This window comes from Amblyomma americanum, chromosome 9 (assembly GCF_052857255.1).
Source record: "Amblyomma americanum isolate KBUSLIRL-KWMA chromosome 9, ASM5285725v1, whole genome shotgun sequence".
In the NCBI taxonomy this organism is placed as follows: Eukaryota; Metazoa; Arthropoda; class Arachnida; order Ixodida; family Ixodidae; genus Amblyomma; species Amblyomma americanum.
In genome coordinates, this window is record NC_135505.1 from 137,635,059 (window position 1) to 137,660,528 (window position 25,470).

The 25,470-nt window shown below is 47.9% G+C and overlaps 1 protein-coding gene across 1 annotated transcript in view; it reads right to left on the reverse strand.

Moving 5' to 3' along the window:
• LOC144104549 (gastric triacylglycerol lipase-like) overlaps nucleotides 1–21,903 on the reverse strand; it is a 31,850-nt gene extending 9,947 nt beyond the window's left edge. The window contains exons 1-4 of the mRNA XM_077637636.1: nucleotides 21,756–21,903; nucleotides 9,939–10,137; nucleotides 8,090–8,204; nucleotides 6,513–6,663 (exon numbers count right to left, since the gene is read on the reverse strand). Coding sequence (XP_077493762.1) covers nucleotides 6,513–6,663; nucleotides 8,090–8,204; nucleotides 9,939–10,137; nucleotides 21,756–21,893 — 603 coding nt within the window. The 5' untranslated portion in view covers nucleotides 21,894–21,903. The remainder of the gene's footprint in view (nucleotides 1–6,512; nucleotides 6,664–8,089; nucleotides 8,205–9,938; nucleotides 10,138–21,755) is intronic.
• Nucleotides 21,904–25,470: the final 3,567 nt, after the last annotated feature.

Sequence of the window (25,470 nt, forward strand, 5' to 3'; positions counted from 1 at the left end):
GCCGCAACCGCTGAGGCGTCCGTGTACAGCCAAAACGGCTTGCCAGCATCGGGCGTCCCGAGAGCCGCAGCTTCACAGAGTGCCGCCTTGAGTCGCTGAAACGCACTTTCAGCTTCCGCGGGCCACGGAATTTTGTTAGGAATCCTTTTCCCCGTTAGCTCTGTCAGCGGCGCTGCCACCTCCGCATAGTTGGGCACATAGCCCCGGTAATAACCGCACAGCCCGAGCACGCTACGGAGCTCTTTCTTCGTTTTCGGTGCCCTCAGTCCCCTAATGGCTTTCAATTTTTCGGGATCGGGTGCGTGATTTCCCGAGCCCACTATGTGTCCCAAGTAACGGATTGACCCTTTCGCCACCTGACACTTTTCCAGCTTAACTTTCAGGTTCGCCCTCTCTAACGCTGCGAAGACGGCGTGCAAGTGTCGTATGTGGTCAGGCAACGCCTCGCTGAACACGGCGATGTCGTCTAAGTACGCACACGCGTAGGCAGAATGCGGGAGTAAAAGCTCGTTCATGGCTCTTTGAAACGTCTGGGCCGCGTTTTTCAGCCCAAACGGCATTACCGTCCACGCAAACTGCCCCCGATGGCAGACAAAAGCGGTGAGTAGCTGAGCCGACTGTGCCAGGGGCACCTGCCAATACCCTCTTCTAAGGTCGAGGAGCGTAATGTACTTAGCCCTTCCTACGCTCAGAATGAGCTCCTGCTGCAACGACATTGGGTAGGCATCTGCCACTGTCCCCGCATTGAGCTTTCTAAAGTCCACACACATTCTCATCGACCCGTCCTTTTTGGGGACACAGACCACGGGATGGGCGTGGGGGCTTTCGCAGGGAAAAATCAGACCCATCTCAAGTAGCTCATCTACTTGCTTGCCCACTTCGCCTTTTAGGCTTGCGGGTATTCGATAAGGGTAACCTGACCTCGGTGTGAAGCCCTCCTCTAAAACGATCCTGTGTTCTCCTATTTTCGCTACTCCCGGCTTGTCGTCGAATAGGCCTCGGTGTTCGGTGAACACTTTGCGAATGAGGTCGCCTTCTTCCGCCTTCAGATGGGCCGTCATGTCCTTGGGGAGGACCGATACTGTAGCCCGCGTTGACACCGATCGAGGCACGTACTCTACTTCGCCAAACGCCCTGTCCTCATCAAATATCACCCCAACTGTCATTACGCGCTTCTGATACGGCCGTAGTTTGCTGGCGTGTACTAATTTTCGGGCACCTCCTGGCATCTGCACGAAGTACGAGTGTTCGCGATACTTTCCGTCAACGCTGCCCGGCCCTTTCTACTGCGGGAACATTTTTCCAGGACGTTGCTCGTCAAACACCAGCACACTGTCTCCTATCTGAAAAGTTTTGTCCTTCGCCCGCCTGTTGTACTGGGTCGCGTACGCGTTCTGCTGCTTCGAGCTCACTAATTGTGCCACCTCCGCTGCATGCTCTAGGCGCCTCTTCAGCTCCCGCATATACTGTGATGGGGACGGCCCCAGCATAGCTGGTACACTTATCTGTCCCGCCCAGCTGCGCTTTAAAACCACCAGCGGACCGGTTGGTTCTCGCCCGTACAGCATCTGGAACGGGGCGACGCCCGTCGTGTCATGTGGTACCTCGCGGTACGCCCATAACAAGAAGGGCACAAACTTGTCCCATTCCTTTCCTTCCTCCTGGATGATATGATACAGCATGTTCTTAAATGTCCGGTTCCAACGTTCGACCGCGCCGTTACTTTCGGGGTGCCCCGGCGTTGAAAACCTTGGCGAGCAGCCTAGCCTCTTCAGAAACTCTTGTGTGAGTTCGGCCGTAAAGTTTGTCCCGCAGTCTGAGGCGACTACTTCCGGAATTCCCGTCCGGCTGAACACCGTCAGGAGCGCGTCACAGGTGGCCTTCGCACTGAGGGAGCGCAAGCACACCACCTCAGGCCATCGTGTGCACAAATCGATGATGCACAACGCGTACCTGTGACCCCTTCCTGAGGGTGGATCCAATGGACCTATAACGTCGACGTTGACCTGTTCGAACGGGTATCGAGGCCTCGTTAGCGGTTCTATCGGCACTCTGTCCGTCTGGCGGCGATCCGCCCTTGTCTGACACCCATGGCAGCTGTTACAGTATGCCCTTACATCCCCTTCAATACCTGGCCAATAAAACGTGTACTTGATTCGCGCCTTAGTTTTCCTGAATCCAAGGTGACCGCCCCAGTTTGATTCATGGGCTAACCTAAGTACTTCTTGACGTCGGGATTTAGGGAGCACCAGCTGCATTACTGGTTGCCCAAGCAAGTTTTCCTTATGGTAGAGGAGACCGTCTACTTCAGTTATGCCACCTTTCCCAGCCCTGGCGTTTTTCCACACTTCTTGCAATGTGGCGTCATTGCGCTGCTCCTCCCTGAAAACCGCCGAGGCGCTGCTTTCCTCGGTTACACTACGAGCTGTGTCTTCGGCGATTAGTGCGCCGCTCTCGCTTGCCCTGCCGACCACCGCGTGCACTTCCGCGTGGGGAGTTACGCCCTCCTTGACTGGTTTCTCTTCTAGCGGCCCGTGTAACTTGTCCCGTTCCACCCCCACGTGGTCTGCCACCTGACCGTCGTTCGCCTCTACTAGCCCTTTCATATCACACTCCTCCCTCAGTGACTCCCATGCTTCCTCCGAAAGCAAACAGTCCGTTCTCGACGCTAGCTTGTCGGTCAGAGCGCATACCACTGGCACCGCTTCTTTAATCTCGGAGAAAATGCCTGCCCCGCGGTTTAACATCAGGGGCACAACTGCAAGCTTAGCCCGTACCTTTTCACCAAAGGCTGACACCAATTCGATGGACCCATGTGGCTCCACCAGTCCCGGGGGTACTATGCTCTCCCGCACAACCGTGATTTCTGCGCCTGTGTCCAGAATTGCATTAATTTGCCTATTCTGACAAGACAGAGTTATCGGTCTTAGTTCGCTTTGTGCGGCCGCTCGTGCCTGTGTCGCCACCCGTGCAGTAAGGCTTTCCCCTTTAGCATTAAGCGCTTTCGTGGGTGTTCGTCCCGAGCCATGCGGGCATTCGGCCCTCCTGTGGCCCATCGACCCACACGAAAAGCACCCTTTATACTTCTGCTTCGTGTCCGGCCTTTGTATTCCTGTCGCCTCCCGTTTGGGTTGGTACGTATCTCGCTTTCCGTCTCGACCATTTGAGCTCTCCCCCTTTTTCTGCTCGTGCTTTTTCACTGCGCTGTTCTTTCCCTGCGCTTCCTCGAACGTCTGCAGTAATGCCGTCAACGTTGGCGCTTTCTTCCATCCCTCACCCTCCTGCAAAGTTACGTATCGAAGGGCGTCCTCAGACAGGGTGTTCTTTAGTTGGTCCGCCACTAGCAACTCAACAATTCCCTCCAACGTTTTCACCCCCCTTTCCTCCACATAGAAATTGAGATAACTCTGCAGGCGAGTCGCAAACGCCCTCCAGCTCTCATTAGGCAGTTTTTTCGATGTTATGAACCTTCTGCGATATTCTCCCGCTGAGAGCTTAAGCTCTTCTAGCACCACTTTCTTCAGGACTTCGTACTCCTTATGCTGCGAAGGTGTCAAGCGCGTCGACAAGAACCGCACCTTATCCACTATTAGCGGAAATACAATTTGGCCCCACTGTTCCTTCGGGACCGCGTAGGCCTCCAGGGTGTGTTCAATCGACTCGAACCAGACAGGCACTTCTGCCTCTGCCGGGAACTTCGGGAGCACTCCCGACAACCATTTCGAGTACCGACAGAACTCCGCTCGCGAGTCGCTTCTCTCCAACGCCGTGGCGTTCTGCTCCAGGCTTACTCCTTTGTTGCTTGCTTGGAATTTTGCAAGTTCAAGCTGGACCTCGAGAGCTCGACGGTGCTCCTCAGCAGCTCTGGCCTCTTCTTTTTTCATTTCCAGAGCCATCTTGCTAATCTGAGCGTTAGACACAGACGAACTGTCCTCCGAAACAACCGTTTCCTCTCCCTCACTCATCGTGCTCGCTTTCCGCCTGTCCGGGTTTAAGTGTGCGAACCGGGTGTTCATGCACTCCCAGACCGCCTATCCAGACAGCAATGCCCCCGCCAAGGTGAAAGGCAAAGAGGACTCACCCACTGATGAGATGCACCTCGCTGGCGTCCGACTTTCGTCGCTGTCGCTGTCTCTCTGTCGCCGCCCGCTTCCCCACGCAGCTTCTCCCGACCGGCTACCGCCTTGCGCTGCTGGTCCACCCTTGGAGTCTCCGCTGCTGGTTCCCTTGGAAGCTGCCGATTCCTGCCTTCAGCTCTTGCTCCTCCTCAGCCGCCGATGCTTGGCCCGTTGCCGGAACGTCGTCTCTTCCTCCTTTGCTATCTCCTGATAACGAAAGGATCCTGTCGACTGCGCCAGTAAAGATAGGTTCGTTCTTCTTGGTCGTGGTGAGATTTCGTATAACTCGTATACCGGGCTCCACCACCGGGTGCCCCACCGTCCGAGACGAGACGGTATAACAGACGAGATCCGGCAAAACTTGACTGAAGGAAGGAAAACTGAAACTTTATACAGGAATTCACATATTTACAACAGAATAAACGGCAAGCATGATTACATGGAACTGGCTAAGGGAAAATCTTCCCTCCTTGGCATCGCCAAAGATGCAAGGGATCTAAATCTAGCTCAGAACGCCTTTTCCCGGCTCCGGACCTGGTTTTAAAGACCTAGGAGACTGGCCCACCCCTTGCATCACCCAATCACAAACAACTAACACCTGATTGGTTCAAAAACTGTATGGCACGCCTTCCCGCTTCGGCAAGGTTCAAAACCCTTTCCCTAAAATGCCCAACACGAAAGGAACATCAAAATAGCTATACGAACATGGCATTCCGGGAATAGACACTCGAAATGATTGGCCCACCAGGTTTAGGTGGCACGCCCCATGCCTTCACAGTATTGCTCACACTCTCGCCCCCAGAAGAAAAAGCAAAAACAACCTCCCATTGTGCCCGCAGGCGCAATCGTTTTCCTTTGACTCTCGTCCGGCCCGCAGCTGTTCCGCACTTAGTCCTGTCATCGGACCACAGCGGGGCGCCTCTCGTGCGCATACGCGGCTTAGCTTGCCGCTGTTACGGACGAGGCGCGACAACATTCCGGGAGGGTCCAAACAACTGGGAGTCGTCTCTCGACAGATGCTTCAAGGAGGCGCCGGCGTGTCCGCGGTGCCACTAATGCACGCGGCGGCGTCAACGAGGGATCCGCATCTGTTGTTTACGGGGGTTAAAATGGACGTCCGCCGCCCGGGACAATTCCCCGAAACCGACGTCCCCATTAGCTCACGGCACGGGACCCCCCCGCGAGACGCAACGACAGTGTGTCGGGTGTCGGCAAGGGCGGCGGGCCGCGGCGCCGCGAGCCATCGGCGGTGGACGCGGCTGTGTTTGTTTAAGGCGAGCAGCTAAATGCTCCCGCCTCGGAAAGAGACCCCGTTTTCCCGTAATGAAACCTTCTGCGCGAGGGCAGCGTCGGCCTTTCGGTCCCCGCGCAGCGTTGTGCAGCGCAGGTGCCTGACCTTCGAAGCCGAGTGGGCCCCCATTAGGGCTGTTCATCACTGCCGCAGAGACAGCAGGAACCATAATGTGCCGGAAGTGGCGAGAGTGTGTTGGGGACGCGTCCTGGCAGCCCACGGACTGGGCGCGTGATCGACCTCACAGTGATTCAACGCAGCTGCCCATTCGATCCCTTCACAAGGAGACTTTGAGCTTCATCTTCAGAATGAGGCAGAGCACCATTATCAGCACGCTTATGTGAGTTATTTCTTTCAACAGGATGCTTAGCAGTGAATGGGTTGATATAACACTGAAATTTGCGGTGCGACTCAAAAAAGAAATTTCGTTAGTGTCACATTATCAAACCTCTGTCCTGATTCTTTAGGAAGCCCCTTTATATCCAGACTCAGGTGCCTAATACAAAGTTTATTTTCAGGATTAGGGTTGAGTGAAAATGTCTTTTGTTTGCGCTTTAGTCTTCTTTTGATGTCAAGTATTTCTCTAGCTATCCAAGGGCCTATTTTGTAAGCCCGCTTTTTTTTAGGAACAAAGCAATTAAGGCGCCGTGCTGTCAATAACATTAAGTTATCTTAACTTTCCATTACACGCCTTGCACATGCCCATTTTTCATTTCGACAATGTCATCACTCAGTCGCGTCTGCTCACTGGCCCACTCTGCTTTCATCCGGTCTCGTAAGGCTACAGCTACCATTTCCCTTTCCGTAGTTCTCCAGCGCTGTCCTCAATTTAAGCGCAAACCACTTTATTACAATTTCAGTATATGGTGACGTGGTCCACACTAATCACAAAATGCACATTGCTGAGAGCGCCCACACCCCGGCCCGGCTGGATAACACTCTGACTAGGCAGCACGTCAATGCGGGAATTTCCTACTATGACATATGTCGCCGATGGTGACATTGATTGCATTTAGCGGTGGGATAGCCTTTTTTTTTTATTCATGGTATCACTGCCCTTTTCGGTAATAATCATGTGAAGATCTTAAAAAAATTTTGCAAACCTTAGCGTTGTACTCCGGCCTTGTTGAAAGCAGCACAATGGCTTCTGTGAATCCTTGAGACCACGCCACGATGCTGATGTTTGGAAACCCGGTGACGTCCGTAATGTAGTCTATCGTCGCCGCTAAGTCGTACCGCCCGATTTCGTCGAAGCTGCAAAAGATGTTAGGAACACTGAGCAAGTTTAAGCGCATGAAGAAATTTGTAGCGGTTTATTTACCGGAGAGGCGTATTTTTTTCTTGTTTTCTTTCTTCAGCGAATTTTATATGTGTCCGCAGGAAATGAACTATGCGCGCTGGTTTCGAGATTGAGGACTACATTGAATAAGTAACGGAAGGCTCGGTGACTTCATTTACCGAAGGCCCACCATATAGACTGTGAGTTTAACTTTTTGGTCAGAATTACATTAAAAAGTGAAATCGCGTTTTGCTTTTTGCAATAGACTTCATTTAGCCAGTTGCTTTTTGTTGAATACCATGCCCTGCTTTTATTTCCGCAATTTCGCACCTGTTCGGTGTTTTGAGTTGACGAGAATCTCTGGAAACATGGAATGTACACAGCGATCGCTCCTTCTTGGGTCACATTAGGACCTGGACTATTTTAGAAATAGAAAAAAGAAAAAAAAGCGTAATTGAACACACAGGTGAATTATTGACTTGATAAGCACTTCGTGGCTTAGTAATGGAAGCCAGAAGCACGAGGTGACGGCTTCCACAAAATCGCCCGCACCAGATGCTCGCGAGAGCAAACAAGTCTGGAAACCATCCCCTCGAGTCTTCAGTTTCCGCTCCACTGCTAACCACCTGTGGATGGAGTAAAGTTCAATTCCCTGGCGAGTTCACCGGATTCTTAAGTAACGCGCAAGAAAGTGTACACGAAGGGTTATTCTGTCCATCCTTATACTTAACCTTTACGCTCACAGCAGAGAGGGGATAGGAGGATGAGGTCCTTGACAACACAAACAAAATAATCAAGGTATGGAGGGGGCGAGCGCAAGGGGGAGAGAGTTTTATGTCTGTTGCCAATGTTTTCGACCAGAGGGTTTGGCAATCGTGTTTTTTTTTTCATGCCGACAAAGACAGTTCTTTTCTCGAAACGTTGGAGGGGCACTAAGCACCCCCACATATTAGCGACCCTGTTTATTTAGTTATGTACCAATTTCTTGTTGCATACAAAACGCTGTCTCTTTTAAATCACAATTAAAACGCTTAGCACTTGCAGAGACAACCCTTTGCGCTTTCTTGATTGACGTCCATTGTTTGATGCCAAGTGTAGACGCGGTAGGGATGTCCTGAAAATTACGAAGAAAACTGCTAGCAAGGAAACAAGTGATAGGCAACTGGAAAAGGCCTGCACAGTATCTGGTGTGCTTCTATGCGTCCGACGTTTCTTGTCTATGCGCCTTAATTCAGAGGAAAAGTGAGCCACGCTAAGCTGAGTCGCCGCGCAAGTATTCTTTCCCTTCGTTGCTTACATGTCACCGACTCTACACACTGTGAGGCGTTAAATTGCTCTTCAACACATGAGCCACGCTAGTAGAAAATTGTTCCACTGTGAGCAATTTAGTGCAGCACTCACCTCCACTCCCAGAATTCCGGGTCCTTGGTAGTCAGGGTCCTGTGGTAGTTTGAATATGGCGTCCCCCTTGTGTTGATGAGCCAGACATCGAATCCCCTGTCTGCCAGAAGAAATCCTGCGCACACAGCAAATTATGTCTGCCATTATCGTAATTTGTGCATGTTTGGGGACAACTTTCCGGCTATACTTACGCACAGAAAATTCAATCCAGCAGTAAGAATTTCAGTGTCCCCTCGTGTGGGCCAAAAGAACACTAAAAGATCACATTAGCCACGCTAGGTTGAAGCATGATCTTTCTGTCACTACCAGCAATTTTATGTTATTCAAGGCTAGAGTGAAGTCTGGTGGCGAAGGAAACGGGATATAACAATACAGTTAAGCTCTTCCATTTCACTGATTATCTCCGATGTCGCTTTTAGGTGTTCTCAGAGAACGAATAGTTCAAGAGGGCATGCTGCAGGGCAAGTTGAAGGAGACGGCGCGGTAACCAAAAGAGGAACACAAGAAGACACAAGACATTCATTTTATGTACCTCCTTCTGTTGTTCTTCGTGTTTCCGTGCTATGTTCTTCGCATCAGCAAACGAAACTAAGCCGTAATTCCGACACGCTAGGATAAATACGAACCAAAGAGAGCTACGCATGCATATAAAGGTGAAATTAAAGAAGGAAACCAACAAAGCTTCACTGCGTTGTGCTTTCGGTAACACAACCTCATCGCAGAACGTAACCACAGTTCACATTGAACGCAACGACAGTTCACAACCACTTATTAAGTAAATGTGCACTAATGGCAATTACAGCAGTGGTTGCTGTGCGTGATGCAGTTCACTGGAAAATTCGGCATTCCAAATTACTAGCCTCAAACTCAGGCAGGTTTTTAAAAGGACTATGCAATAAATTAATTGAGATTACGTAAAGCAGACGAGAGATAGACATTTCATCACTCGTCCCCCCAACGCGAGAATTTTTAAGCTAGCATCGATAACAGCGAAGATATAGACGATTAAAAATTACGCTCCTCCTCTCCCCCCTCAACTCGTACACGAGGAGCACCAGAAAAAAATAAAGAAAACAGCTGTTGGACTGCGCCCCGCCCATGAATACGTCATCCGCTGACGTTTATTTTGCAACTTCCGGTTGTCGCACCCAGCGCCCCAGCAGCAGCGTCCGCGGCGTGGCGGCATCTCTCCGGTCTCTTCGCCTTCCTGGATTGCGGCGCGCGTCGGGTTTCTTTGCTTGTCATCTGTGGTAATTAGCAGTAATAAACCCAGACCTCGGGACGCGACTGCTCGCTTTTACGACCGCGAGTGGCTCCGGAACTCCCGACAGAAGGAGGTGGCAGAGGAAAATGCGCGAAGGCAATGCCCTGGCTCGCGCTTGCCCGAGAGGGTCGCGCGGCGGCACGAGCAGACGATTTTCACGGCTACCGGAAGTGTGCCCGTGACGTCGTGGCTGCCGTGGCCCCAGCGAATGAGAGCGTGTGGAGGCCTGGCGACGTCATGATACAGTTATGTCTTTGTTCCACGATTTTAGTTCCAAAATCAGTCACTACGAGCACACCAATCGGCCGCGAATTTTGAAAAATAACGGTGTTTAAAAGTTCATAATAAATTGCCGGCTGAGTTCTGAAGACTCATACTTGGTGTGAATGCTTCTTAGCATCATGTCTAAGCATTGAAAACATTTACAAGTGACTTTTTATTCGTTGCATAGTCCCTTTAAGAATTACGGGTGAGCATTTCCTTTTCTTTGTTTATCTTCTTACAAAAAGAGTTTGTGAATCCGCGTGCATAGATGAGGCAATCATGGCCGACGTAAGGATTCCACTAGCGAGCAGTATGTATTACCTGCGCTCTGGTGTGGATGGTTGATGACGAAATCGGCTGCCGAGGACACGATGCCGTGTACAAGCAGCACGGGCGGCCGCATGTTGGGCGTGTCCCCATTGGCGCCGTATGGCATTCGGTCCACTTCCAGGATGTAGTCGTCCTCGGTGAACACGTGGTGCACCTGGACGGGGTAGCCGTTCTTGTGCATCAGACCAGCCTGCGAGAGAGAGGAGGAATTGGCTTCTCTGAGCGCTTCACTGGGTGAGCTGCTGCGAAGCCGCAGTCTGTAGAAACCAGTAGCTGCCAATTATATTGCCGGGTTCGAACCCGACCGCGGCGGCTGCGTTTTTATGGAGGAAAAACGCTAAGGCGCCCGTGTGCTGTGCAATGTCAGTGCATGCTAAAGATCCCCAGGTGGTAGAAATTATTCCGGAGCCCTCCACTACGGCACCTCTTTCTTCATTTCTTCTTTCACTCCCTCATTTCCCCTTCCCTTATGGCGCGGTTCAGGTGTCCAAGATATATGAGACAGATACTGCGCCATTTCCATTCCCCCAAAAAACAAATTATTATTATTATTATTATTATTATTATTATTATTATTATTATTATTATTACTATTATTATTATATTGCAGCAAAAAATTGTATGAGGAAATAAGTAACTGCGAAATTCCGCTCCCACACTTAATTAATTAGACCGAAGAAAAGAGTGAGGAATTCAAGGACTATACAAGGTGCCCTAGGAATCGTCAAACTATGATTAAAAATAAAAAAGAATAGAGGCGCAACTTGCGTCTGTTACATGAGCATGCGGTCACCCGCCGCGGTGGCTGGGTGGTTATGGCGCTCGGCTGCTGACCCGAAAGACGCGGGTTCGGTCCCGACCGCGGCGGCGGAATTTCTATGAAGGCGAAATTCTAGAGGCCCGTGTACTGTGCGATGTCAGTGCACGCTAAAGAACACCAGGTGGTCGAAATTTCCGGAGCCCTTCACTACGGCGTCACTCATAGCCTCAGCTGCTTTGGGACGTTAAGCCCTAATAAACCAAACAGGAAGATGCCCCTTTGTCGGTCCATCACAGATATATCTGAGCTTCATTTCGCTTCATTTCTTTTTATTTCCTCATTTTAATCAACCAATAAACTTTGCCTGTGAGGCTGTGTGAGAACTTTTGAAACGAAATTTTTAGAATTTTGAAAGAAGCCACATTCGACGCCAATTCTTCAAAAGGCCCTGTTACTCCAAAGGTTCATTCCGCAGTTTGAAGCAGGCACAGGAAATCTTGCCGCCGTTAAAATTGCTTACCCGTTTCTTCCAAGTCAACGCATTTCCAAATATCACCACTAATGTTTTCGAAGTACAGTACTGACCGAAGCTAGATTAAGATGTGAAGCCTGGCTTACTTGAAACATCGTTAAAGTTTTTAGCAATCAGTGGTGAGCATAGGAATAATCCGCACTCATTTCCATTGTTCAAACTACTAACATTCCGAGTGGTCTTCGTTAGAATATAGGCATATACATGATTTTTCTCTCAACTTTTATCAATGCGTGTCGGACTTTTGCTTACAATAGTTTGGTGTAAGAACATATAGGGGAGAGCGGGGCAAATTCGGAAGCGACTGTGGCAATCATCGCTTTCGAAAGTACTAAAGAAACTATTATTACAAAAGTATTTCCTACCACACTGGCATGTTGCTCGGTAAAGATGAACAGGTCAGCAGAGGCGAAAAAGAGCAAAATTTTACAACATTCCAAAGTTCAAAATGCCCAATCTCGCTCAAAGCCCCGAGACGAAATCAGACAGTGCACGGGTCAGAATGAGACACCCTTCCCAAAATTAACACATTGCTCACACTCGCGATGAGTACTCATGAAGTTGGCTTCATGAGTACCTATGCAACCTTCGTGAGCCTAAACGCGTGACGGACATAGTATCCGTTAAGAACCTGAAACTGTTTTATTCTGTAAAACCCTACAAACCAGGCAGCTCTACAGATAATATTTGCACGTAGCCTCTTAGAGGGATTGTTTAGATTTTCCTGCTTTCTTCGTAAATTTTGTGTCTTAGTTTCTTCACTGTTGTTATTTCACAATTTCTTACCAAATAAACAGGAGATTTATTTCGATGTGCCGTAGAGGACAATTGTGTTGGTGCACCTCACAGCGTGAGCGCCCTGTATCTGGCGGAACACCACAAAGATAGTTGTTACCACGCAAATAAATCGCACGAACCAAACCAAACAACGGCTGCCGATTTCATCAAGATGTGAAAGTATGTTTACGTGGGACACTTAATTACGGTTTTATTAGATCCTCCCGATAATTCCACGTTCGATTCATCCGGAAATTTTCTGCAGTGTCCTGAAATCCGAATTAGAGAGATTTTACTGTATACGCAACACAACAATCTTCACGCATGTATGCCCGCTGGAACGTACACAAAACAAATAAAAACAGGGAAGGGGGAAATGGGTGCTTACTAATTATGCTGACCGTTTACATATTTATTGACAATAACTTTGCTATAAATATCAGGCTTGTCATATCAGGGTACAAACCGGTCACTATGAGAAAGGCCAGCAGCCTCTATACGAGAACATTCCGAATGCTGTAGTCGGGAAATCATGAAGAGTAAGTTTCATATAGCTACAGAAACACGCGAGTATAGCTTTGAGGTAATGCGAAATACATTCTACTTCGGGAAAAAAAAATACGCTCAATTAGTCTCACGTAATGGGTGTGCCACGCTTTGATAAGTTTTGTTTGCGTGAACGATTGCCCAACTCTCTTCAAACAAAAGACCATCAATCGATGCTTGCTTTACGGCCAAGGTGGCTGTTTATCAAATCCAACCAGCTCTGGAAGCGCCCCCCCCCCCCCCACCCCCGGCGAGAGGACACGTGCTCTTCATGAAATGAAACATTAACACAACCAGAAGCAGCGCCGTGAAAATTAATTATTTCTGTGTTTGGCTAATCAAATCCCGGTGTTGTATACAGTGCAGTTTTCCTATAATTTCGTCCTCTAGTTAAAAATTACTCTCCCCTCATAATCTCAAAAGTTAGAAGTATTAAAATAATTTACCTCTCCTGCGGAATGTGTTAAAACACGTTTATGTCAGATCTTGAGATGTTAATCAGCGTATTGTGTAAATGCAATTTTTTACTGATTGCAGCTGTGGAAACCACTACAACGTAGCTCTAACAAGAATACAAAGGTCGCCCATATTAAACATTGCAGAGAAGTCTCGTGACTAGCATGAGGGCGCCAAAAAACCTTTCCTTCAACCGCCCTCTCTCCCCATCCACCCTCAACGTTACGCCGTTATGTGACCGTCCCTTTTGACCGGCTGCATTACGTATACACGTGAGCAGATGGGGTGTGTGAACTCTATACTCTTTGGTCCAGGTGTGCCACGTGGATTCGGTGCGCGTGGACCCGTCACGCCAGGGGATCCGCACACTGTCGCCCTTGCCGAGTCGGTCACCAGGCGTGAAGCACGCGCGTTAGCGAGCCCGAGCGCCCGATAAGCGACCGGGTCACATTGTACACTTGAGAGCACACGGCTGTGCAGCGCTCAGCTCAATGTCGTGCCTCAAAGTGCCGTCCTGGAGCGAATAAAAGCAGCTCCCACGCTGTCTTCCGGGAACGTTGGCCTAGGACGAAATTCGCGGTCTAACCCGTGCTACGCCTAGGTTACCCCAGTGCGGGTATGCGTACTACTTCTCTCCGTGCTTCGTTGCCACGTGCACACAGAAAGTAGTGTCACTATACCAACCTCACTGCCCTCGTCTCGTTTGGTTACGTCAGTAGTAAGCACTCACGTAGCATCAGTAGTGTCCTAGAGTCTACGTCACGTTTACTTAGAGTACTCGCCTTTTAGTGGTGTCTCAGCAAGAGCGTGAATTCTTCTGCTCGGCAGGAGGTAGAAGGTTCGAATCCCTACCGGTATGGCCGCATTTCGGTGTGGGCGAAGTGTAAGAACAGGCGCGTCGGTGTCCGTGTGTGCGCACGTTAAAGATCCTCAAGTGGGCGAAATTCATTTGGAGGCCTTCATTTTGTCCACTATCATAGGCCATTTGTGGCTTCGGGGAGTTAGCCCTTACAAACTTTTTTAAACAGTCTATACACTGTCCACAGACTTCTGTCTATAAAGTCTATAGACTTTCTACACACAAACCGGAGAGAACAGCATATAGGCAATACAAATCCTATGGACAGTCTATTGAGAATCTATAGATTTATGGTCGTACACTTTTAGTAGACTTTTGTCAAGAGACCGTCTATAGACTATAAATAGACGCAAATATATATCTATAGGAAGGCAATAGAATCTATAAGAAGTCTATAGACTGTCTATAGACCATTTTTGTAAGAGAAATCTAGACACTGTACGAAAAAGAAGTCGTCCAAGCTAAAGCTGAGCCTTAGCTTAGCTCCTAGATGACTTTTCGAGCACAAAGTCGATTTCCGCAATCATTCCGGCTTTTTAGTTTGGTTGCTTTGACTTCAATAGCTAAAGAACATGCATCGTTACTACAGAGTCCCTGAAAACGCTCAGGTATGTTTAGGAGTTCGAACATTCCGACTGACTGACGTAGGGGCCATATTTTGCCGCCCACATTTGTTCTGGAATAAATTTTCTATACTTGACAGTTTTTGGATTTCTAAACTTTTTAATAGCTTGTGCAATATGCTGCGTTTTGTGAATCTAAATTTTGCTGACAGCTGTTTCAAATTCTCGTAAACTTACGTTCATATCGAACTGTTGGGTGCAGTAGTTGCACCGAGAAAACGTTACGTCTTAACTTACAGCATCTTTCTGTGACACTCTCCAGAATCTGTTATAATTATCAGTTGTCACGATCGACTAATATACTCATTATAAAGATGTGACAAAACTTTCTTGCGAGGCGGAGAATACTGCCAGTTGTCAAGGATATCTTTAGGCTCTCAGACGTTTGCGATGCTGAGGTCTCTTTGTCATTTTTCTTTCCTTTGTACGTTGGACAATCTTCCGCACCAAATTCTCAAAACGTGTTTTACTGAGAGAGGTACCAACGATTTGTTTTGAACACATCTGCAACGTGTACTGCTTTCTCGTGCAAAAATTTTTAAAGTGAGAAAATTGTATGACACTCTTATGGAAATATTGAAGGGAATGGTTCATTATTCCGATATATAGCAAAATCTTTCTTTTAAAGGGTTTCCATCGATCGCATCGAGCAATTGAGGCTGCCATATAAAACCAATCGGGAACGCTTTTGACGGTAGCAGGAACTTGAATACAAAAAAAAAAGATACAAGTCTGCCGTCGGATGATCTGCGGATATGTTGATTGTTATAGTGAGATCTTACAATATGTGAAAAAAATAGCGTTCATAAACAGTTTCCTGTTCACAAACGCTTTTGTCCAGAATTGCTGGGTATGGCACTGCCAGCTGTCAAGGGTATCTTTAGGCTCTCAGATGTTTGCATTACTGAGGTCTCTTATGTCATTTTCTTTCTTTTCTAAGTTGGACAATCTTCCGCCCCGAGTTTTCAAAACGTGTGCTACGGAGAGAAATACCCAAAGATCTGTTTCCAACATTTCTGCAAAAAGCCCCGGGTATTATGCTTCACGAGCCATGTAACGGAAATCGCGGTGCCTTTTTATTTCTGTTTTTTGTTTTGTTTTTTGTTTTTACCAAGGATTCCAAGGAGATTTCCTTGGAGCCGGAGCTGGAGAACATGCAACGTTTGTCCAGGCAGAGTAAATCCACAGTTGGTAATGCTTCGGGTATTGCTTGCCGTCTGCGTATATTGGAACGCCGAAAGAAGGCGAAGGACAGCTGTCTATGTTGCCCAAGCTGCTTTATGTCCGTGCACTTTCGAACGTATAGCTCCTAAGTAAGTACGCAGTAATACATTAGGCCTGACCTAATACGGAGTTCGCCGGAAGTAAACAGACCCGCTCATTTGTCCCTGATGGCGTGGCACAGATTTTGGGACGGCGTCGTCCAACGGTATGTTCTTGCTAATAGGCGTGTACCCGATATCCGTTCCCGATACCGCTGCGTGGCACAAAACCACAAAGAGGGCGACATAGTTTCTCCTTTGGCGTTATTCCGGAGCCCTCCACTACGGCACCTCTCTCTCTTCCTTTCTTCTTTCACTCCCTCCCTCATCCCTTACCTTACGGCGCGGTTCAGGTGTCCAACGATATATGAGACAGATACTGCGTCATTTCCTTTCCCCCCCCAAAAAACAATTAAAAAATAAAAAAAATTCTCTTGCGGAAGAAATGTGCCGTGTTCTTGGGGGGCTGGCACTACGCTTTTACCGAAAGGCCGAGGTCAATGAAAACGCCGACAAAACGCAGGACATCCCGCCCCCCCCATGTGTTTGTGTCTGCCGTTCTATACACTCCTGGCTTGAACAGCGTGCTGTTAAAGGCAGTAATGAAGGAAATGTTTCATTGCCATAAAGGCAGTGGTGCACTGAAAAAATGACAGTGTAGAGCAGGGTTTTCGGCCGGAGCCCTCCACCACGGCACCTCTTTCTCCCTTTCTTCTCTCACTCCCTCCTTTATCCCTTCCCTTACGGCGCGGTTTAGGTGTCGAACGATATATGAGACAAATACTGCGCCATTTCCTTTCCCCAAAACCCAACCAAGCAACTAACCAAGCAGGGTGTTAGCATTTCTTTACGCAGCCATTTGCACGCATTGCACCTTTAATGTGTTTTCTAATTCGGCGCAATAGTAAGGATAAAAATAACGCCTTGAGGGCGAAATAGCTCGTGTTTCTGTCTTCGGCGCATCGTAGCCTTAGTTGCTTTTACGCCATTAAACTCAATATAACTAACTAACCAAGTAACTAAATATGTTTCCTATGTGGCCCAAAAGTTTTGCAAATAGCCCGAGCTGCAGCTTTTTCCTTTGCAAAGATGTTCGCAGACATACAGTCTTTGTCAAAAATATACAGCCCAAGGGGTTTCCCTTCCAATCCGTGGAGCGGGGCTCTGTAGCAGCGCTGGAAGTCAGAAGGTTCAAAGGAGGCGAGGATGAGAGTTGCTCTGCCCTTCTTGAGATTTGGAAGGTTGGCGATACACAGCGAGCCACACAACACGGCCCGGCAGCAAGACCCTTGGCCTTTATATGCTTGACAAAGACTGTACACCGAGCTGTCGAAATGTCAATGCTAAGTACACAAAGTTGTCGCAGGAGTTGGCTGCATCCTTTGATTTTCAGCGGTGTAGAACTGCTATCGAGGTTTCCCGGGCTGTTCGAAAGCGTCAGTGACTACCGTCCCCTCCAACCGCAGCGATAAGCCTCGGAAGCATCGACATCATTGGCGGTACCATTCGTATAGAATTCCTTGTTCTGAAGACGAATACGAAATATTTTTTTTTTCCATCCAGGTCGTTTGCCCTTTCCGCTAATTCTTGCCTTTCAACTTAAGTCCGTTTCCCAACATGATAGCCACCGATTATTTCCCAGTTGAAAGCCCACACATTTATCTTTCTTTTTTCTGTTCTTACTTCTCTTCTTTCTCTCTTTATCTTTGTTTTACTGCGTCATCAGTATACTGTGCGTATGTGCACGCGCGCGCTTGTATGTGTGTGCGCGGGTGAAGCCCCCGTCGTACTGGAGAGCCCTCCGGTGGGTGCACCTCTTCCCTCCAGAAGGCACAACCCACCCACCTTCACCAACAACCACATCATCTCTCAGAAGCCTCCATCTACCGGAAGCCCAAGCAGCACCGGAACGAGCAAGCGACGACAAAGTCTAGTTCAAAGGCGCGGTGGCTAGGTGATCTGTGTGAAAGCGCAATGTAGAACCAATGGCGCTAAAGCAGATTGGTCGAGTGACATCGATTGGTCAACGACGCATTTCTCTCTTTTATTCTTTCCTTCTTTTCATCCTTCCTTTCTTTCCTTATTTCTTCCTGTCTTCCCATATTTTGTTTTTCTTTCCTTCCTTTCTTTTCTTCTTCTGTTCTTATGTTTCCATCCTTCGGTCGTTTTTTTCTTCCCTTACCGTCTTAACTTTTTGCCCTTTGTTCCCTTCGCCACCTTTTTTTCTTGTTTCCTTCTTAAATATTTCTTGTCTTTATTTTTTTTCATTTTCATACAGTTTCATACAGTTCGTTGTATTGTTACTGTGCGTTGTTGTATTTTTGGTTCTATTTTCATAGTTAATTCCAGTGCCTTTGCTTTACCCTTACTATTAGTTATTTTTTTGCGATCCTCACTAAAATGATGTAATTTTTGAACTGCTATTACTAACCCTATTTTGCCCTCCTGCAACAATCCCAAATGTGATTAGCAGTATGTATAAATAAATAAAATGAATAAATAAATAACCTTGTTCTTTCACATATATATTAAACTTGCGATACATTTCTACCTGTACAGGTACATCGTTACCGTGAGTGCCAATTCGTAAAATGTTCTCAAAAGCTGATATTAATTCTCCCCAATTAACTGGTTCGAGTGTCCCATCTTCTATCAAAATGGGACAAGGCTCAAGTTTCGAAAGAGTTTAAAGTGAACGCCGGTTCTGCTACTGAGCTACCGCGCCCGTAGACTGGTGCGAACTGATCTTACTCCAAGAAAGGTTAACCTGACGCATTCCCGTTGCAGTCATTCCTGTGCGTCAATTCAGCGGCTTTAAGTTTGGTACCAGCCTCAGTTTACATCTATACGCTTTCCATCGAACGCTATCGGGAATATTCGATCGACCTTGCGCAGATAAGTGCGCACCGCTTCCGCAAAACTCTTCCTTCTATATACATTCTTCCCGAGCTTCTCGAACCGGTCGTGATGATCGAAAGGCTGGCGCGTCTGACGGCCCGCTCCTCCCACCTGCGTACCTTCCTCTTCCGTTGGAACCCTCTCAACAATCAATCGCTTTATCCTACCTTGTTTTATTTTTGCTCTGCCTGCCACGTGATTCGTTACACATTAGCACTGGAAAAAGCGAGCGGTCATGCTGTGGATGAAATGGGGGCGTGGTCTTCGCGGCACTTTGGAGCAGAGAAAAGAATGTTCTTCAATACCAAGACCGCAGAGAAGTCTAGGTATGACGCGACACTTTTATTCTTAAGGTAAACTTTTGTTTGGACTTATAATAATAATAATAATAATTGGTTTTGGGGGAAAGGAAATGGCGCAGTATCTGTCTCATATATTATTGGACACCTGAACCGCGCCGTAAGGGAAGGGATAAAGGAGGGAGTGAAAGAAGAGAGGAAGAAGGAGGTGCCGTAGCGGAGGACTCCGGAATAATTTCGACCACCTGGGGATCTTTAACGTGCACTGACATCGCACAGCACACGGGCGCCTTAGCGTTTTTCCTCCATAAAAGCGCAGCCGCCGCGGTCGGGTTCGAACCCGGGAACTCCGGATCAGTAGTCGAGCACCCTAACCACTGAGCCACCGCGGCGGGTTTTGGACTTATACCTAGTTACAATTTAAGAACAACAGCAAGCTGTTCGCTATCAACCTAATCCCGGCCACAAGCGGCCGTATTTCGGCGGCGGAATTATGCAAAACATCCGTGCTCTGCGCAACGTCTCGGGAGGTCTAAATTAATCCCGAGCCCTCCACTACAGCGTCCCTCATAGCCTTCGCGGACCTTTGGAACATTAAACTCAACATACCATGCCGTTCCTCATCGTACCGTGCCTCACCACTATCTTCTGGTATGTTCGTACCCAACACTTCTTGATAAAAGCTTTTTTGAACGGAAAAAATTTGATGAGCGCTATTTTTTTCACATATTCTAAGATTTTGCTATAACAATTAGTACATCCGCAGGTCTTGCGTCGGCAGGCTTGCATTTTTTTTCTCTTAACGCTTTTGCGATCGTCAAAAGAGTTCCCTATTGGTTTTCTATGGCAGTATTAACTGCGCGATGCGAGCCATGAAAACACTATAAAAGAAAGAATTTGCTATATATCGGATTCCAAGAGAAGGCAAGCGTATCAGGGGGCGGCAGAAGGTTAGGTGGGCGGATGAGATTAAAGAGTTTGCAGGCAAATGGTGGATGCAGCTGGCAAAGGACAGGGTTAAATGGAGAGACATGGGAAAGGCCTTTGCCCTGTAGTGGGCGTAGCCAGGCTGATGACGATGATGATGATGATAGAAGAGTGGACCACTACAATCAATATTTTCATAGCAGTACCTTACAATATTCCAAAATTCAAAATTGTTGTCCAAGAATGTTGGACACGATTTATGAACGCTTTCTCGCACACTTTTAATGTAACAGGTCCGCCTGTTATAAATGCAGCTGTCACGCTTTTTGAAGTCTTAGACGTACTGAAAAATTCATAAACATAATTGTGCTTGCAAGAATAGCTTCGTTGCGGGATTTTTTTTTTTTTCAGACTTAAGCGACTTGCGGATGCGATAACGCAATGTAATGCAGACCATGCCTCACAGGTGGACTGATGATGTCGTTATTAATGTGACGGAAATGAAATTGTTGAACATGCACCCCAGCTGACTAAAAACATGAGCAAGAGACAATGAAGGTGCACTGGACATAGGCTGGAGTTTTTTTGTTCTTCTTCGACAGGTGCGTTTTACTAGTCGCTCACACGTGATCGGGGCAGCTCGTTTCACATGCGTGCAGTTCTTGCGCGCTCGCAAACCAAGTGCGCAGCTCAGCCGCCCTCCCAGGGCTATCATGTAACTGGCAGCACACTTCGAGCAAGCTGCACAAACCAGTCAACGTGACACACTTTACATAAACTATGAAAAACCAATTAAATCTGGTTCCGGTTGGAGATGTGGTGTTACAGCTGTGCAAAAGAAACGTGAGCCACGCATTGTCCACCCTATGAAGAGGCCCTTATCTGCGCGTTGTAGCCTGTAATCAGAAGGGATAACAACCATTTCATACGGGGCTGTTACATACAAAAGCTAGAACTGGAATTGATAAACGCTGCGATGCCTAATATGAGCTGTCGGTATCGGCAGAGGCCAAAGTTCACTTTTTCATTTAGGCAACCTTAATGTGAAGCACAGGCTTGTAAATAACGCGTCCCAAAGACGTCAACCTACACGCCAATTTCATACAACGATGTCTCAGTCCAAGGCTACATAAAATGTGCAGCAGCAAACACGTTAGCGCGAATTCGCACAAGATGTTTTCGCTTGGGTTTGCATCACGCGGAATAACTTTCCATGCTCAGGCACAGGGCTTCTTAGGCGATTGTACTGATTGCATTTGCACAGCATGAAACTAAGCTGCATTAGCGTACGAGATGCGAGAACCGACGAGGCATGATTCCGTTCACTCAACAAGTAAGCATGTGGTTAAGCAGAGCCGCCTAGCGGCAAGCAGTTAATGTTTTTACGATAACTGATTACACCTCAATTAAATTCACTCATTCTCATCCTCGCAATTAATTAGCACTGAGCTTTTCACACGAAACACAGGAGTTCTGATCCCCTTGTGGGAAATAATTGCTTCTGATATTTTTGTTTCTGGGCTAGAATTAATTAAATGCAACTGATCTGCAAGAAGTTTGGTGTCTTCTCCGGGTGTGTTTCCTTTTATGTGTCATTATCATGCCGCTGCGGATTCGAAATGGCCGTTATAAAGCTGTGAGACGAACCGGGTGACGACGCCGCAAGTTGAGGAACTGTACCATTGAGAAAACGGAGTTCTACGGAATTACCAGCCCATAAATCTTGTACCGAATTTCAGACGCTGTTGGACCAAAGTCACCGTTTAAACGGTTGTCTTACGAGCTGGGCAGGAAACTCTAATCTGGGATACAATACCATTGAGAAATCGGAACAACGCTCCAATGGGTCCACCTTCACCATCCACTTACCGGGCTCAATTTGGCGTCCTCCTCGACATCCGAACTCCCACCTAGGAGTTGGCTGAACAAGCTGGCGGTCGAAGCCCTCTTAACAAGCGACGCAAACATCGCTGCCAACAGCAGCGCCGTTACTGTCCCTCGCGGCATTGCGTAAAACCAAATAGCTGTCGCTATCCACACGCTAAACTAATGCACTTCCAGTGCCTAAACGTTGATGTCCTCGCTCGCAGGCCGATTGGCTTCATGGTGTCTCTCTAACTGGTCACCCAAGCCTTTGATCTGCACATCGTCAAAAGAAGTCAGCCGACGCAGGTAAAATGCAAGCACATTCACAGAACAACGGGAGTAGCTTGATGTAGAATCAAACGCCGGCTTCACCCCGAGCTCGAGGATTCGCGGACTACTGACGGAACACTCAGGGCAATCGCACTTGTAATCCCACGCTACGTATGACGTCACTGTGACGTCACATCCTGATGAAATGGAACGAACCAATGAGGCTTGAAACATGAGCGACCGGAGGGCAACACGAGCGCCTTCGTCACCTCCACATTTTGTCGCGGAAGCTGTTGTTCTAACGGCTGCAGCATAAGAATTCCGCTTCGGCGGTCCAACATTCGGCCCTCTGGAGGAGAGGGTAAGTGGAGACGAAGGGGAGGGTAGGGCTTACGGAAAAGAATAAGCAAGAAGGAGAGGTGGCCAGAGGCTGGTGGCTACTTTTGTGGTTTATCTCGTTCCGCGTTTTGTGTGCCGCTGGGTTTCGTTTCAGCAGTGCCTCCTGGCGTGCTTATCGTCGCCTAGTGCCCTTTCCCTCGCACGCTTCCCCCGCCCCGTGGAAAGTGGGCGAACTGCGAAAGGAGGTCGGTGTCAGCTGGGCACTGAGAGCTGCCCGTGTATTTTCTCCTCTCAGAGGCTATTCGCTCGAGCAGTACCAGTGGTGTTAGTAGTAATGTCACGGCGGTGATAGTAGTAGTAGTAGTAGTAGTAGTAGTAGTAGTAGTAGTAGTAGTAGTAGTAGTAGTGGCGGTAGTGGTAGTAGTAGTAGCAGTAGTAGTAGTGGTAGTAGTAGTTGTAGTAGTAGTAGTGGTGGTGGTGGTAGTAGTAGTAGTAGTAGCAGTAGTAGTAGTAGTAGTAGTAGTAGTGTGGCCGCCACGGTGGCTCAGTGGTTATGTGCTGGGCTGCTGACCCGAAAGACGCGGGTTCGATCCCGGCCGTGGCGGTCGAATTTCGATGGAGGCGAAATTCTAGAGGCCCGTGTACTGTGCGATGTCAGTGCAAGTTAAAGAACCACAGTTGGCCGCAATTTCCGGAGCCCTTCACTACGGCGTTCCTAGCCTGAGTCGCTTTGGTACGTTGAACGATGTAAATCAAACCAAACCAAACAAGTAGAAGTAGCAGTCGTGTCGTGGTAGCAACAGCAGTACTGGTAGTGATAGTAGCATGCAGTCGCACATGCATGGGTTCGTCAACGCTCGGCGGAGAATAACGCGTATTACGGTAATTTAGTGGGCTTTGAATAACGACTACTGCTGGACACGCAATAATCACAGGCATGATTTGCGCTTGGGACTGACGTCCTTCTAATCTTTCTAATACTCTTTGACGCCACGCCATCACGTGACCAAATTCTCACTAAAGAATGTTGTCAGGTTCTTTTTGGACCAATCATGGCTTCCTACTTGACGTTTTGATTTCAACATGAGCACCTTTTTACCGATGTTTGTGGCTTAGCTTCAGAGCCAAAACTCACCTCTTAGGAAGAGGGCATGCTTCGATTTCGGTTATGGGAATCGCTTTTTTGAAAATTTGGATGACCAGCCATGAACTTTGCTTAAGACCAAACTACGCGAGAGCCGGTATTCAACCAAGACAGAGCTTACTACTCTCGGTGTGTGAGCGCTCTTGTTGTTGTCCTGCGTTGGTTGTTCCGCGTCAGTGGTGACTCTATTGTTTACCGGAATATACGGCTGTGGGAACTGACCCAAGTAGCCGCCCCGGTGTTACAGCGGCTTGTTTCGAAGGTCAGGGCTTTTCCTTACAAAGTGCATGGCCAGTTCTCACAAGACGATTTTTGAATCATGAACTATATAACCACAACCCCGATCCGGATTATTTGGTGTTTATTGTCTACTCGTACAGCGCTAAGCACAAATGACAGAAGGAAGTACACAACAGAAGAGCTAATTTCCAATAAAAATTACATTATTTCATACTCATGTAATAGCCGAACACTTCGCGCCCTACATTCGCAAATACAATTAAAAGGCATGACCAGTGCAACAAGGCCGTGCACATGCGGAAAAAGTTTTTATTTGAAATTAGCGCTTGTGATGTGCAGAGTTCTGCAGTGGTCTTTGGTTGAAGCAGCAGAAGTTGATCAGTAGCTGTAAGAACCTTTTTAAAAAAAGTTAATGTTCACTTTCGATAAATTGAAGTTAGCCTGTATCGATACTCAAAGGCATTCTGACTACAAAGGGACCGTTTTTCACAAAAAAAAGTACCGTTCTTAAGTTAGAAAATACAAAAAAAAGAAATATAAGTGTGGCCATTAACAGGCGATTTGGCAAGTAAGCTGCGAGCGTAAACATCTACTATGTCACGGATCTCTGAGGTTATGCTACACAGCCATTAACTTCAAAACCGTGACAGCCAGTGCTTCTAAGCGCAGACTGACGTCAGGAGTTTGAATCCAGTTAGCTGAAAATTTTTGATTCATTTTCTCTGCCACAAGTTTTTTTTTAGGTGGGACAAACTTTAACGTACCTGCAACGAGCCGGACAATTAATCGTTACTTAGACAGTAATTTAATGAAGTTGTCCCCAGTGTGCCTCTAGTGTGCAATTGATTTCAGAGGTAGAATGCGGTTATGTACGAGGAAAGTTAGTCCAAAAATTAGTTTGCAGATTTTGTTTTATGGAGGAAAAACGCTAAGACGCCCGTGTGCTGTGCGATGTCAGTGCACCTCTAAGATCCCCAGGTGGTCGAAATTGTTCCGGAGCCCCCCACTACGGCACCTTTCTTCCTTTCTTCTTTCACTCCCTCCTTTAACCGTCCCCTTACGGCGCGGTTCAGGTGTCCGCTGATATATGAGACAGATACTGCGCCATTTCCTTTCCACAAAAACCAGTTATTATTACTATTAGATTTTGTTTTACTTTACGGTGGAATGGCGGAGAGAATTCTTTTTCGAGAGTTGCTATCTGCTCCTCTAGTTTTGGCTCAAGTACCACAGAAAGTAGTCCGTGAGTATAAATGTGAGAGTGGTCATTGGACGCCACCTACGGTTTATGGTTTAAGGGTGTTTAACGTCCCAAACCACTCGGGCTATGAGAGACGCTGTAGTGAAGGGCTCCGAAAATTTCAGCCACTGGGGGTTCTTTAACGTGCACTGACATCGCACAGCACAAGGGCCTCTGGAATTTCGCCTCTTTCGAAATGCGAACGCTGCGGCAAGGATCGATCCCGCGTCTTTCAGGTCAGCAGCCTGGTGCCATAACCACCTGCGAGCACTGAAACCTGAAGGAGGGAGCGTGAATGAACTTCCTGCTGTGGAAGTTTGCGTGAGACGAGAGCTACATATACCACCTATGACCTCACTGGCTTCCGAACGGGCATGATAAGACCGCACGTGTGTCGCCTCGGATCGCTGCATGGTGTGATTCGTGGCGTTTTCACGGGCGTCGCTTACGGCGCTGAACACGACGCCCTGGCGGTGTCTCGACGG